The sequence below is a fragment of the Etheostoma cragini genome, chromosome 3 (genome assembly GCF_013103735.1).
Source record: "Etheostoma cragini isolate CJK2018 chromosome 3, CSU_Ecrag_1.0, whole genome shotgun sequence".
Classification (NCBI taxonomy): Eukaryota; Metazoa; Chordata; class Actinopteri; order Perciformes; family Percidae; genus Etheostoma; species Etheostoma cragini.
In genome coordinates this window covers 8,486,398-8,501,397 of record NC_048409.1, presented here as the reverse complement: position 1 = coordinate 8,501,397, position 15,000 = coordinate 8,486,398, and the positions used below count along the sequence as shown (strand labels likewise).

The following is a 15,000-nucleotide window of genomic DNA, read 5'->3' as shown; positions in this document are numbered from 1 at the left end:
TGCCCAGAACTTCTGTGCAGTGTGTTGCTTCCGCACCAGTCTGTTGTTTGCTGAAAAACACTTCCAGCACGTAACTGCCACTACAACTACAAATCTGTCTTCACATTTCTCCTATGTGTAAATCAGAATTAGCTTTATTCGCCAGGTATGAGGACACATACGAGGAATTTTTCTTTGGAGCATTGTTGCTCACACTGTGCTTACACATACAAAACAACCAAACAAGAAATATACACACTAATATATACACACATTATATACATACTCTAAACAGAATATACTAAATATATACGAAATACTAAATAAGTGGAATAATAAGTGGAACCAGTAAACAGGTGCTGTGGAGACAGTGGTACTGGGTTATGGACCAGAATTGAACCTGACACTGACGGTAAGAAGTCAGCTGTTCATCAGAGAGATGGCCTGTGGGTAGAAACTGTTCCTGAGTCTGTTGGTTGTGGCGTACAGTGCTCTGTAGCGCCTACCAGAGGGGAGAAGCTGGAACAGTTTTTTTCCGGGGTGAGATGGGTCTGTAGTGATGGTTCCTGCCCGTTTCCTGACTCTGGAGGAGTATAAGTCATGAACGGAGGGCAGGTTGGCACTGATGATCTTTGCTGCAGTCCTAACTGTCCGTTGTAGTCTGCTCCGGTCCTTTTTTGGTGGCAGATCCAAACCAGACAGTGATGGACTTGCAGAGGACAGACTGGATGATGGCTGAGTAGAAGTGGATCAGCAGCTCCTTAGGCAGGTTGAGCTTCCTGAGCTGGCACAGGAAGTACATCCTCTGCTGGGCCTTTTTGATGATGGTGTCTGAGTTGGGTTCCCACCTCAGGTCCTGGGATATAGTGGATCCCTACTTAAGAGGACCGAGCGTTTGCCGTTGAAGTTCCACAACTTTGGAATTGGCTGCCTCTGCACGTTAGACAGGCCTCCTCTCTGTCTCAGTTTAAAACTCTTCTTAAAACTCACCTCTTTTCTTTGGCTTTTAACACCAGGTAGAGTGTTGATCTTATGTGTATACCTGCATATGTTTACCGTATGCTGGCAGTGCATTGTAGTGGTTTTACTTTTTCTAATTATTTTATTTTTATTTTACTGTTTTTATCTTTAGATTTGGTACTTCATCTTTTTATTGTGTTTTTATTGTGTTATCTATTTATTCTGTATTATCTTTTTGTGCAGCACTTTGGAAACCTTGTGTTTGTTAAAATCGTTTTAGAATAGGTAAAACTGAGCCAGGCTAGCTGTCTCCCTCCGTTTCCAGTATTTATGCTAAGCTAGACTAACCATGTCCTTACTCCAGCTTTGTACTCAACACGCAGACATGAGAAAGATATTAGTCTTACTCTGCATTGCCCAAAAGCTCTCCCTGTAATGATTAGAAAAGCTTTAGGCTGAAATGTGTAGTCGATGTTTGGTCATTCTTTAGGTTTGTTGCTTGTCTCCCTTTTGGCTGTGACTTTTAATCATTTGTAAGGTTTTAGTTGTATGCTTTGCTGTGCGTTGTACCAGGATCATTTTTATGTCCACATCCACAAAACAAAAAATACATAACAAAATAACAAAGGACTATATAACCTTTCTAATCTGTCAATCCACACATTTAATGTTTTCATAGTGCCAGACACGTGGGATATTGGTAAAAAGTAAGAAGATAATATTTTCAGTCAGCAGAGGGAAAAGCTTGCATCGACTCTTGTGATTGAAGTGGCCTGAGAAGCTTTGCTTCCATCCATATAGTAGTCTGCAGGCTTCAAAGTTTAAAACACTAAAATTAGGAGCTTATCATTCTCTGTTTTTGCCTTTTAGTTAGCCAGTTAAGATAAAGGGATGAGTGTGAGCACTTCCAGCAGGCTAACAGCTGTCTGTGTTTCTTGTCCTTTCTCTTGGCAGCCACCGTGTTGAAGACAGAGGCTGGCTCCCTGCCAGAGGGCAAGGTTAAAATCCAACTTGAGCATGACGGGACAATACTGGAAGTGGATGAGGACGACGTCGAAAAGGTATAATTTGATACACACATACCATGTTTATGCTCAACAAAACCTATAGCTTAACATTTTATAAATTTTCAATAGACATCGTCATAGAATCAGATCTCATGTCAAGTGAGAATGTACATTATAACATTTCTATCAAATCACTGTATTTTACAGTGTATTACAGTATTAGCAACTGCAAGAAATTGTACATATAATTGTATGTACTAGTTCAGTGCTTGTTTGGAAAGGGCCAATTGCTTGATTCCCAGTTTTTGTTCTTTCAAACCGTTTGATAAGGCTTGGCTTGCGGCTTATCTAGAGATGCGGGTACCTGTTTTTTTGCTACTAGTTGATCATGGTCATATCTCTCTCTCTCTCTCTCTCTCTCTCTCTCTCTCTCACTCTCACTCTCACTCTCACTCTCACTCTCACTCTCACTCTCACTCTCACTCTCTCTCTCACTCCATCTCCGTGTGCAGGCCAACCCTCCATCATCCAACCGATCAGAGGACCTGGCTTCACTGCTCTATCTGAATGAATCCAGTGTGATGCACTGCCTAAGGCAGCGATATGGAGGCAACCTCATCCACACCTACGCTGGACTTAATATGGTTATCATCAACCCCCTAAGCACACCCTCCATGTACTCTGAGAAGGTAAGTTTAAGACTGATGATGGGCCAGTTGACTGAGACCCAATCACAATGTTTGTTTCCAGTAACTTCCGGGTAAAAACCTCCTGTCCAGTTTAGCAGCGCTTAGTCCAAGGGGACGAGGAACAACTGGATATACTCTCATCTCATTTATCTAAAATGCATGTTTGATGCTTTCGTGTAAAATGTTAGCTTGGAGAGCTAATTCACCTGTTGGGCCACAGACTAAAGAAAATGACACCAGCCAAACTAGCAGTCAGTCTGACCGGCGGTGACAAGTGGCTGTTCCAACACAGGACAGAAAATAAGCACATCATAAACATCAGACAGGTCAGACCTCCGTGTTTAACTTTATAACTGTAAACGTTACAGTTACTGCTGAAAATGACAACAGAAATAAACAAGTTTGTCAAAGTCACATATCTCTGCAGTAAAAATCAACGTTCATTTGTCTACCTGGAGTTATTTTTTGTGTAAGCATAAATATGTCTTGTAAATGGTTTTACAAGACATGTTCACCTAATAACTCTGGGTGTCCATGTCATGTGAACAACACATGCATCGTACAAAAGTACGAAACCTTCACCTCTTCCTTATTATTGAGAAAGTTCCCAGGCATTCTACTGTGTGTAAGAACTGTGTGTATTGTGAGTTCTACCCGGCATCAAACCCATATGATAATGTCTTAATCATATGTTGATGAAGCTTGTGGGCCAGCTGTCGGGCGATGATTGTCCCTAGGGCTGAACAATTTGGGGAAAAATGTGATTGGGATTTTTCTGCCAGATATTGTGATTATTTGTCTTTAGCTAAACTATAGCTAAAGTTAAATATTCACTGTGTTACAGATAACACCAGCACCAACATCAACACCAGCTGTGTGCTTGGCCATCAAATGGTATTTCAGACCAGACGTGCTGTGATGATAGCTCAGTTCACAAAAACACAAAACACACAGATCACTTTGGTCTTGTCAACGGAACCATTTGGCAACTTTTAAAAAGTAAACCACCTATTCAGAATCTTATTGGCGTCCATTTCTTTGGCCGGCTTGCAAGCCCAAACAAGTGTGTGCGGTGTTTCAGTTGTTTTGTTTCTGGTCTAGTTAGATTTGGTGTGGTAGTTTTCCTACGTTACTAGTTGTTGCAACAGCATGTGAAAAAACTACAACGTTTCCTAGGCCAAAAAGAATGTTAATCTCACTCATATTTACACCGTCAAAATGGGTTTGCGTTAACACCGTTAATAATGCCTTTAACTGACAGTACTAAAAATTATAAAAAGAGGAATAAGATTAAATATATTTAAACCAAATGTTACACCAAACATTCAACTAATTATTTCCCATTTGATTAACTGCAGTCTTATTAGCCAATCGCATTCTTTCAAATCTCAATTTACATTTGAAAACACGTAATTGTTCAGCCCTAATTGCCCCACATATTGAATAAGTGGCTCTGTGTGTGTGTGTGTCTGTGTGTGTGTGTGTGTGTGTGTGTGTGTGTGTTTGTGTCTGTGTGTGTGTGTGTGTGTGTGTGTGTCTTTTTTTCTCCCCCATCAGGTGATGCACATGTTCAAAGGCTGTCGGCGCGACGACTCTGCACCTCATATATACTCGGTGGCCCAGTCGGCGTATCGCAACCTGCTCACCACCCGGCAGGACCAGTCCATTGTGCTGCTGGGCAAGTCCGGCAGCGGCAAGACCACCAACTGCCAGCACCTGGTCCAGTACCTGGTCTCCATCGCCGGCAGCACGGGAAAAATCTTCTCCGGTGAGCCGACAGAATCATGACAAAAACACAGGAACAGACACAGAGGAAATGCTAGATCTACAGTAGGCTGTGGCATGTCTCTGACATTTATGGTATTGCTGCAGTGGGAACTGATGTTGTGACATCTGCAAACTTCAAATGTCTTGTCCTTGGATATAATATAAAAAACATAGCTGATCCCTCCAAAACAAAAGATGACATCCGATTTGTTTTGGTGACACAGCTGAGAAGTGGCAGGCGGTCTACACCATCCTGGAGGCTTTCGGCAACAGCTCCACCTCTATGAACACCAACGCCAGCCGCTTCTCCCATGTAGTGTCCCTCGACTTTGACCAGGCTGGCCAGGTGGCCTCCGCGTCTATCCAGGTAACACACACACACACACACACACACACACACACACACACACATTGAACTCCGAGTTGCCTCTGATGCTGCGCCTTTGGACTGTGAATGTGTGCGAGTGTTTATCTGATGAGCAGGTGGTACCTTGTACGGCAGCCTCGAACACAGGTGTATGTGTGTGTGTGTACTCACAAACACACACACACACACAGGCGGACAGACACACCGACAGATGAAGGAATGAAACTGTGAGTGTACTGAGGGTCTCCTCCGTGTTAGACAATGCTGCTGGAGAAACTGCGGGTGAGCAAACGGCCTGAGGCAGAGTCCACCTTCAACGTCTTCTACTACATGATGGCCGGAGCCGACAGCAGCCTGAGGTAAGTCCTCTACCACTTAACAGAATGACTGCCATACTATGAAGTCTTATCCATTTTACAAAGATTACAAAGGTGGTGTTTCTTTCAATGAAGTTGTGGTTTAGTTCATTTTTAATTTGTCTCCAATTCCAGGGAAATATTTGAGATGATTTTTGTTTGGCTTTGGGCATCACAACTCATCCGACCAAGTTGGATCGAGTCTGTTGTAGTAGGGCTGGGTTAATCAATTCTCCAATTAATCAGTTTGTTTAAGTGATTTGATTAATGAAATCGTGAAATTGATCTTTCAATACCTTCATTATGTTGATATTGTGTGGCTAGGTTAGCTCAGTTGGTAGAGCAGGCGCACATATGTAGAGGTTTAGTACTCAACGCTGAAGGTCCAGGGTTCAACTCCAATCTGTGACGATTTCCTAGATATTTTCCCCCATCTCCCCCTTTCATATAACTGTCCTATCCCTGAAGGCGGAAATGCCCCAAAAATGATGTCAAAAATTATGTTTATTATAAAGTCAGTTAAGTTTTTTGGGGTTCAATTCTTAATGTAGACATTACCTTGGTTCATTATGATTAAGTTCTCTATGAATCTCTATTAAATCGTAGCTCAATTCTCATTGTAGTTTTGTAAAATTTTGTAAGAATTCTGTCTGATTTCCCTAACATGATTAATATGAAATCAAAAATGTATCTGAATAAGGACCTTTTAAATCGGAATCGAATTGATTCGGGAAATCATTGGCAATACCTGGCCCTATGTTGTAGTCAGTCCAGGCCAGTTGGTGTTGAGTCAGGAGATGATCCTGTTCTTTAGCCTGTTGATCTCATTAAGATGATTTAAAACATGTTTGATGTCATTTGATGCGTGAGTGTGAGGAAAAAATAAAACTAGGTAAGATAGCAGTGTTCTCTGAGTGAGATTTAAAACAGTACTTGGTGTAAATTCACTCATTTACGTATATCTCTGCAGAGTTTACTGTCTGTCGCCAGTGAATCCCACTAGAAGATTTGTCATTCAAAGTTTCTTCAGTTTCTTTGCCTCTTCCATGAAAATGAATGCATACATTAGCGCTGCAAACTGTTTTATTGGATGTCCATTTCTTTTTTGGTACAGGACCACTCAAGATGTCAGGTTCTCAGGATTTTGGGCAGCTTTAGCCATGCAACTTTGTTCCTGATGAACAGTTATTACAGCAGTTAACTCTGTTTACTTTAATGAGCAGTAAAATGTCATTTCGGCTTTTGAATTGTTTTATTTTGCGTCACAAAAGTCAGATAGTGTTGGATAAACTAAATCAAAAGACAGTGTTGTTGAAACATGGTCAGCCCAATCCAGAGGTGTTAGCATTTCACTCCCTCATCCCACAATCTTCCCTCTCTCTTCTTCTCTTCCTGTCTACCTCTCTCTCTCTCCCTCTCTTCTTCTCTTCCTGTCTACCTCTCTCTCTCCCTCTCTTCTCCTCTTTCTCTCTTCCAGGACCGAGCTGCACTTTAACCACTTAGCTGAGAATAGTGCTTTTGGGATCCTACCACAGTCTAAGGTAATCACGCTAGAGGCTTTTATTGACACCTTTCTTTCTTTTGTTTACAGTTTCCTTTCATTTTATGTATTTTTTTGAGCCCTATATTGAAGCCCGGTGAAACAGGAGTTTTAAGGCAATATTGATATTAATATTTAGTATAGTTTAAAAAAACGCACAAATACATATGCACATTTTGGATGAGGTTCCTTTTTGTAATTTAACTTATTTCAATTTCTACCAACAAAGGTACTGTACTGGGCCAGACGTAGTGACTATATTTCCCTATTATAATGGGCAGTAAGCCTATTATAAATGTTTTTTCACAAATAGGCTGATTTACATTTGCTAATAATACGTTGGATTCATCTTAATTAATTCATGTAGTTATATTTTCAAAAGTTACAAAGGAGCACCCTTCATTCATTTTGTCAAATAAAGGTCTAGTAATATGCTATTACAATGTTTTTTAGCAAGTTAGACAGGCTGCGGGAGTGTCTTTGCAACCTTTGACCTACCAATCCCCCTCCGACGCACCTGTCTGATGTTAAACTGTAGAAATGCAAAAGTATTTTTCTGTACCGTTTTCTTTTTTTCTTTTTTTTTTAAATAAACCATAATCCATTTAATTATAATTCCCTTCAATAATACTGGGGACCCACTAGGGGCTCCGGACCCCTGTTGAAGATCTCTGCTCTATTGTAATTATGGATGAACTAAATGAGTGGAAGTAGGTTGCTGCTGCAACAGTTCCACTTCCTGTCAGGGATCTCTAAAGTTTGATGTGATCATGTCCTCTCCAGCCTGAAGACAAGCAGCGCGCCTCGCAGCAGTTCACCAAGCTGCAGGCAGCCATGAAGGTGCTGGGCATCTCCGGGGAGGAGCAGAAGGCCCTCTGGCTCATCCTGGGGGCCGTGTACCACTTGGGGGCCGCAGGAGCCACTAAAGGTAGGAACTCTCTACTGACTGATTGCACATACATCCCATCTCCCGTACATCACGTCTCTGGAAGATTATGCTTGCTGGTCCTTACATGATGAGAACATATAAAGCTTTGAATGCTGGGTGCTGGATTCTAAAAGTGGATAATCATAAATAAAGATACTAAGACAGCACTCCCAATTTGATAGTTTATTGCCACAAAATGGACGATTCAGACAGCGCCCTTCCTCAGCGTGTGCAAAGACAATTACAAACAATACTCCACACACAAGTGGGTTTAATTATCAAACCAATACTGCACAGGTGGAGTAAATCATCCACAACTAGCCCTTCAATCTCGACATGATGAGAACATAGAACTCAGAATCCTGCGGTGGATTCAGGTGCTCCACAGCACCCCTGTAATATGTACTGTCTGCTGACGTTTAGAGGCCTTCAAGTCCAGTTCAGAACAAAGATTTGTCATGAGACGAGTTGAAACTACTTGCAATGTGCCGGTCGCAGGAAATTACAGGCTTTTTTTGTAGCTGGATATCATTTTAGCGTCTTAAAATATGAATGAAGATAGTGATGGTGAGATACTTGCTAAAGCTGCATTTCTAATAGAGAGAAAACGATGAACACGTTTTCTTCCTCTGAATCACTATTTTATTAAAACGCTGCTCGCTCTCTTCAGTCACTCTCTACCTCGCCCCAACACAGACGGTGCTCGAGGCTGCTCGTTGATCCTCCGTCTAAAACTCTGCCATTTTAGCCAGCTAACAGTTTGAGGCTGACTCGACCAGCTGACTTCTCTATTGGCTCTTTAAACAGCTGACTTTTCTATTGGCCGTTGAAACAGGTCACATCGCTTACATTCTAAAACCAGCCTCTGGAGACTCGCCCGGCTGAATCGCGACGACACCAACTGCAACTTTTCCTTGCAACCATCTAAAACGTTTTCGACTTGTAGACAATCTTTGGTCTTAACTGGGCTTTAGAGAGTGAGAGAACAAACCAGAAGAAAATCCCACATAGATGGGGACAAAGCTACCCAGAATCCTTCAGAGAACCTGGTCAGCTCATCCTCCGTACATGAGAATACAAAGTGTGTGTTCTCATTTTGTAATGTTGAATCCGAGTAATGACACAATCTCCTAAACACTTTGTTCATTCCTTTTACAAAACTGACACCAAAGACTAAGGTTTTTCACTTGAGTGTTGAATGTGAAGTCTGTTAGATGAACTAATATTTTATATAGACTAAGGAAATGCAAGTCATCTCCTTTGTATTTCTCTAAAAGATATAACCTCAGGGTTTCCCCCTCAAAAGTTGTTAAGCCTGGTGGCAAGTGTCTTTTTTTCGACGAGGGCCAAGAGTCACAGACAGATGGCAGCATAGTTGTAGAGCCCAATAGTTTCTGTGATAACAGATAAATGGACAGAATTTGCAAAATTGCAAAATATAAAATACAATATTATTTGAAGCAAATTGCTTCCCTGTCCCGCCAACCATATATTCATTCCCCTCAGATCATTACTTCAACATTAATGAAAACATGGCCCTGCTTAAAACCAGAAACTGCAAAAAATGAAATGTAAATCCTTCTCATTTCAGCAAAAAAACAGACTTGAGTTGACTTTCTTCCAACTGCCACTAGGTGTCAGGCTTGGCATGTGGATGAACACACACTCAGCTGGCAGCATGCCCACTGCAATAACAAGCAGGACTACGTGTTTTTCAATCAGATGCCGTTAACCTCACACTGAATTTTAATTTTGTTCAGTGGAAGGTTCTGGTCACTAAATTACAAATACTCATGTTGTCACTCTAGTGGGATGTAACCAAGCGCATAGTTTTGGTTGTATTATTCAGGTTTTGTCAGGGATTTCTGAGAAGTATTTCCTGGTTACTGGCATTTCCAGTAAATGTTGAAGCCTGGCTGCAGGGATTTGTGCACTTTCAGCCACAAGAACATTAGTGATGTTTTAGTATTTCAGTGTTTTCAGTGTATCCCAGAGGTGTTGAGGTCACGGTTCTGTGTAGGCCGGTCAAGCTGTTCCACACCAAACTGGGCAAAGCCTTTGTAAATGGATCTGGCTTTGTGCGTGGACATTCTCATACTGAAACAGGAAAGGGCTTTTAAAGTGCCAGGCTTTTAAAGTATCAGGCCAAGACCAAACCAAGAAAACCAGAACCAAGCCAAAAGTTTGGTAGACCACCCATATCCTGATGCATCTCATAACACAGGTTCTTTAATTAGTAGGTGATGGCCTAAACTATACCCCCACTAAATTCATTGTTTTTTGCTGTATGGAGGAGTGCATTTGGTCTTTCCTCCTAAAGGCTAATGTTTTATGTAATAAAAGTGTATTCATTTTTTTTTATGGTGTGAAGTCAAGGCTGCACACCCCTGCTATTATACACTGCAGGGAACTCTAAGAGCAAACTATTAAACAAGGTGCAAGGAAGCAGGAAAGAGGGGGACAAACATGCATGGTTTTGTTGAATGATATTGGCTCAGGTTTTCTATCTCTCCAACTGGAATAATCAACACCTCATCTGAGCTTAGATGTGTAGTTTGTGTAAAGCTGTCAACATGAAAACAGTCTTAGGACAAGAAAGTAGCTTGAATTTCAACAAGCAATTTGTCATTTTTTAGCATATGCTGAAAGTAGCAAAAATGAGTACACTTTAAAGCTATACTTTGTAGTTACTGTCGCCCCCATTAAGAATTCTAAGTAATGACAACTAAACTATTGGTGCGTCCACATGATATAAGCCTTGATATAAGTAGCCAAGGAGGACACAGATGAGTAAGAAAACATGACGCCTCTTCAGAAGAGGTCATTATCTTCACTTGAGTTTCTGTGCTTGAAAGTCTCCGGACAACACCAGTCTCTGAACCTAGACATACTGAGACATACAGGGAGAGTTGTGTGGAGCTGTGAGCCTTAATTAGCTTTATAGTTACTCTTTTGGCAATGGCTTGAATGTAACCAACGTTCATTTATATCAAAAAGTTACGCACTGAAGCTGTTTATTTATCACAAGTAATATCTGTAACGCACATTTTCCTCATATGGTGCAGCCCTACCATCAACTGATATAAACCAGGGGCTTAACCCAACAGTAACATGCCTAACCTCTTCCAAAGCATGATGGTGTTTTCAGTGTTGTTTAATGCTCATGTAATGTTTCCTCTGTCTGTGAATTGATGAAGCTGTGACCTGTGTTATCTCTAACCCGCCTCTCTCTGCTTGCATGTTTGCATGCTGTGACCTATCAAACGCAGACGGAGATGAAGGTAATGGAAAAACAACAGATGAGTTGTTGATAGTTTTCACTTAAAAAAAAAAAACATTTCAGAGGCTCTCTTGTTTGTATTTTGTTTTAATGCCTTTATCATTCCTTCCAGGCCTTAAGACATTAGCATTTTTATTGTTTCAGCTCCTCCCTCCCCTCCTCTCTTCATCTCCTTTCTATCTTGTGTTTTCGTGTTTGCTTCATGACGACTCTCCGTACTCCCTGTCTCAGCCTTTTTCTCCTCCGTGAGATGAAAATCACGGGGATCAGAACTTTGCTGTCCCTTTAAACGACAATGTCTGATGCCTCCCAACGTTGCCCACATTCAACCCCCGAGTCAACACATTCTCAAAAGCAAAGTAAAGCTTATTCATTTCCACTTCTCTAGTTAGTGCTTTGACTTTCTATTACAGAACTTGTATTTCCCAGTTTCCCTCGTGTATCCCCATGAGGTTTGTGCTTGGCAGGTGCTCCTGTTGATTTGCTAGCTGTGTGTCTCACTGCTTTGATTGGCTGGCTGTGCAGGCTGTCATGTTGCCTTGTGCCATTTCAAAACATGGGCTTTGAATCTCATCCAGACCAAATGGAGAAGCACTCCTAATATAGACTGATAGGGAATGATCAACAGGAATCAGCAAAAACCTAAATCTGAGTTGTTAGACTTGTAATCAATGTGTTTTCCACCACATAGACTACTGGTCAAAAGTTTGGGGTCCCTTAGAAATTTACATTGCACTTTATTATTAATAGAATACCAGCTGAGATCAGTTGCATTGTTTTTTTTTAACCAGGAGAGAGTTGTCAAATGTTTTCTTTTTCGTTTTATTCTTTTTCTTTTATGATATCAGATTCGTAAACAGAATGTGCCTTTGGAACATTGGATGAATGACTGCTGATAATGGGCAATGTGGATATTGCATTCCCAGCCCCCCCACTCAGATCCGCAGGTATTCTGTCTATAATGAAGTGGAATGGAAATGTGTAAGTGACCCCAAACCTTTGACTGATAGTGTATGTCAGAAAACACCCAATTTAACTGTTTGACAGCTTTTATTTAATTTGCTTAAATGCCTACAGTAACATGTAATGGCTTTTGATGGTTGTGATCATTTATCAAGGGGCTGATTTCCCCCTCACGGTTTAGTATTGCACTTCCATAAGTTGGGGAAAATGCAAGAAACAATGTAAAAAAACAAAAACAAAACAAAGATGGTCAAAAAAACAACAGTACATGCCCATATCTATATATCTAATGTGGGTTAACCTCCAAAAATGAGATCCTACACTTTTCATAATGCCAGTTGATCTGGTACCAGTCAAAAGTTTGGACACACTTTCTTATTCAAGTGAATGAAAACGTGTGTCCAAACATTTGACGGGTGCTGTATTTTGTCAAAACTGTCCCCAAGCCCAGATATTCTACTAATGTTACTCAGTCATCTTCTCAGGCTTAACCAAAAAGAGCCACAGAAAACATTAAACAGCTGTTTTTACAAGCTGAATAGTCATCCTCATGACTAGTAACTTAAATTTGACTCTCATTACATAACAGTTGTAACATACAACATTTCCAATTGCTTCTTGAGGTAGAATCTCAGACATAGTCAATATAGAAATTGACAGGATGGGGACTTTGTTTGGTAAACCCTCTCCTGTGTATTTCAAAATCTACACCTCCAGAATGTAAAAAGTCACAAACTGGGATTTGAAAGAGATGAAAGGGGATCGGGCAGGATGGTCAGTGGTGGGGTTTAAATGTTCTTCCCGTTTTCTGCCACTTTCTCATGGGTGCATCAACATTAATGTGCAGCATGGCTTAATTGGCTGTAGTTTAAAAAAGCACGGACAAATAAAAAAAAAAGAAAATGGTCCTCTCCCTTTAGGAATCATTTTCCACGGCGGGGTAAGCATCAAAGTCTGTCAGTCGGTCATTTGTAGTACACTCCTCTATACATGGATGCTATGTGATGGCATCACGATGTACAGTACGCTCACAGTTAGAAAAAGAACTACATTTTCTATGGATGGAATCTCAACACATTAACTGTCAGTTTTCACTAAACTCCCACAGTCCTGACAAAATACCTTCCACTCCTGTCAGCAACAGACAGAAAACATCTCTTCTGGACATACACACATGCTGTGAGAAATGCCTATCTGGGTTAAAGGCTAAGACTATGGTTGATGCTGATTTGTACTTTTCCAGTGGGTTTTCAGTTCCTGTTAGCTAACACAGAAAAAAGCCAAAGCTTTCTGATTTCAATTTAAGCATCCTTTTTACTAGTGCTGGGATGTTATGTTTTATTTCCCGAATAGTTTTATTTCCGATACAAGGCTGCCAATTGGTGTTATGATTTTCATTTATTGCGATTCTAGATGTATTGCTACTCGATAGTACTGAGTATTGCAATTTTTTTAACAACAACAAAAGTTGAATAATACACCTCTCTAGACAATATATCATGAGACATTTTCTGAAAAACCTTTTCTAAGGAAAATGCATATCACATGTCAGACATTCAGTCTGACATCTATTTAATTTGTAAAGAAGTACTACAATGGATTTTCTGCATTTTCGGCTTTTGCTTTTGTGACCGTTAGCAGTAGTGTATAAACAGAACATATTTAGGACATTTATGGGTAAAAAACCTATTCTGTGGAAAAGAATTGTCATACAAAAAATCAAGAAGCGTAACATTTTTTAATTTCTTCCCCCACCCTTACTTTTTTCCCTATTCATCGTCCAGCCTCTCTATCTTTCTATAGCTTTCATCTTTATTATCTTTCTTCCTTAGGTCCATGTTGCATATCTTTTTGTATTTAAAATTTTTTACTTTTTTTAGCGGGACGTAGGCAATTTGCCCGTCATGAGTGGGCCCAGAAGGCGGCCTACCTGCTGGGCTGTACCTTGGAGGAGCTGTCCTCCTCCATCTTTAAGCACCAGGCCAAAGGACTGCAGCACTCCACCTCCTTCAGAGGGGGGCCAGACGAGACCGGCCAAGGCGACAGTTCAGGTAAAAACCTAAACTGAGTCTGGGATCTACATTGTAAGATCATGTGCAAAATAGCCTACATTGACCACGTTTCATTTATGAGGTCCCTCCGAGCTAGAACCAACAATCAAATTATATTTATCTTTATTTTTGAGTAAAATTCTCATCGCACAGGAAGCTCGCCTCGCTATGTGCACATGTTCCACCAAAACAAGTTTCTTCTTGAGGCAAATTTGCAGCGGCTCTGTACCTTTTTAGCACTGCACAATGATGGTGACAGTGGTGAGTGTAAAGTATGCAGAGAAACAGAAAAAGAGCATGTTTTTCTTCCATCCGGAATGTGCTGTGTGGACTATCCAGACCCTCCTGTGCAGGGCTGTGGAGGAAGGTCTGGCAATGACGGACTATGTGCACACTGACATTTTGGCTTTTCGCTGAAAATCTGTAGTAAGTTGGGGTTGCCCTACCCCTGTTATGATGAACACTTTAGAGAAGTGCAATTTAACTGAGATAATATTTCTGCACCCGTGATGAAGGATATGGGAAGCTCTTGTTCTGAAAAGGTCTAGTCTACGATTAGGATTTAATCTGATAAAGTTTTGTTACAAAACAAAAGTTAAAAAAAAAAAACACTATTAATAATGTGACCAAACTTTTGATGCCAGCTTTTGATAATGGGCAATTCTCTGTACTAAACACATTATGGTCTGGACCCAAAATAAATGAAGTTTGATTTGATATTTTTAGTTAGAAAAAGTAAAAAATGTTTAAACACACATGTACTGGCCCTGAGCAATATCAGGTGTAGACTGGGGGATGATTAGAAGTGACTTGATTTGATGTTGTTCATCCTGACTCTGATCTGTTGTCTCTCAGGCTCTAAGGTCACAGCTCTGGAGTGTTTGGAGGCCATGGCATCCGGACTCTACTCGGAGCTCTTCACTCTCGTCATCTCCCTAATTAACAGGTAAGACCAAGCAAAATTTCCCCCAAATATATTTCCTTATTGTTTTGATCCTATTGGGATTTCTTCTTCAAAAACATTCATGATTTCATTGCCATATACAGTGGGTACGGAAAGTATTCAGACCCCTTTAAATTTTTCACTCTTTGTTTCATTGCAGCCTTTTTCCA

General features: G+C 40.7%; 1 protein-coding gene and 1 long non-coding RNA gene across 16 annotated transcripts in view; one reads left to right on the top strand and one right to left on the bottom strand.

The window, feature by feature from the left end:
- Window positions 1-15,000, top strand: part of myo18ab (myosin XVIIIAb) — a 143,257-nt gene that overhangs the window by 41,906 nt on the left and 86,351 nt on the right. For 12 of the 15 annotated variants that reach the window (XM_034866668.1, XM_034866663.1, XM_034866661.1 and 9 more), the window contains 10 exons: window positions 1,894-2,000; window positions 2,459-2,635; window positions 4,193-4,403; window positions 4,627-4,769; window positions 5,028-5,128; window positions 6,603-6,666; window positions 7,449-7,593; window positions 10,863-10,874; window positions 13,717-13,887; window positions 14,743-14,833. In XM_034866668.1, the coding sequence (XP_034722559.1) occupies window positions 1,894-2,000; window positions 2,459-2,635; window positions 4,193-4,403; window positions 4,627-4,769; window positions 5,028-5,128; window positions 6,603-6,666; window positions 7,449-7,593; window positions 10,863-10,874; window positions 13,717-13,887; window positions 14,743-14,833 (1,222 nt within the window). The remainder of the gene's footprint in view (window positions 1-1,893; window positions 2,001-2,458; window positions 2,636-4,192; window positions 4,404-4,626; window positions 4,770-5,027; window positions 5,129-6,602; window positions 6,667-7,448; window positions 7,594-10,862; window positions 10,875-13,716; window positions 13,888-14,742; window positions 14,834-15,000) is intronic. The other 3 variants (XM_034866664.1, XM_034866658.1, XM_034866654.1) reach the window with 1 other exon arrangement.
- LOC117941680 overlaps window positions 14,886-15,000 on the bottom strand; it is a 15,888-nt gene continuing 15,773 nt past the window's right edge. Inside the window, exon 3 of the long non-coding RNA XR_004655948.1 lies at window positions 14,886-14,895. This is a non-coding gene — a long non-coding RNA (uncharacterized LOC117941680). The remainder of the gene's footprint in view (window positions 14,896-15,000) is intronic.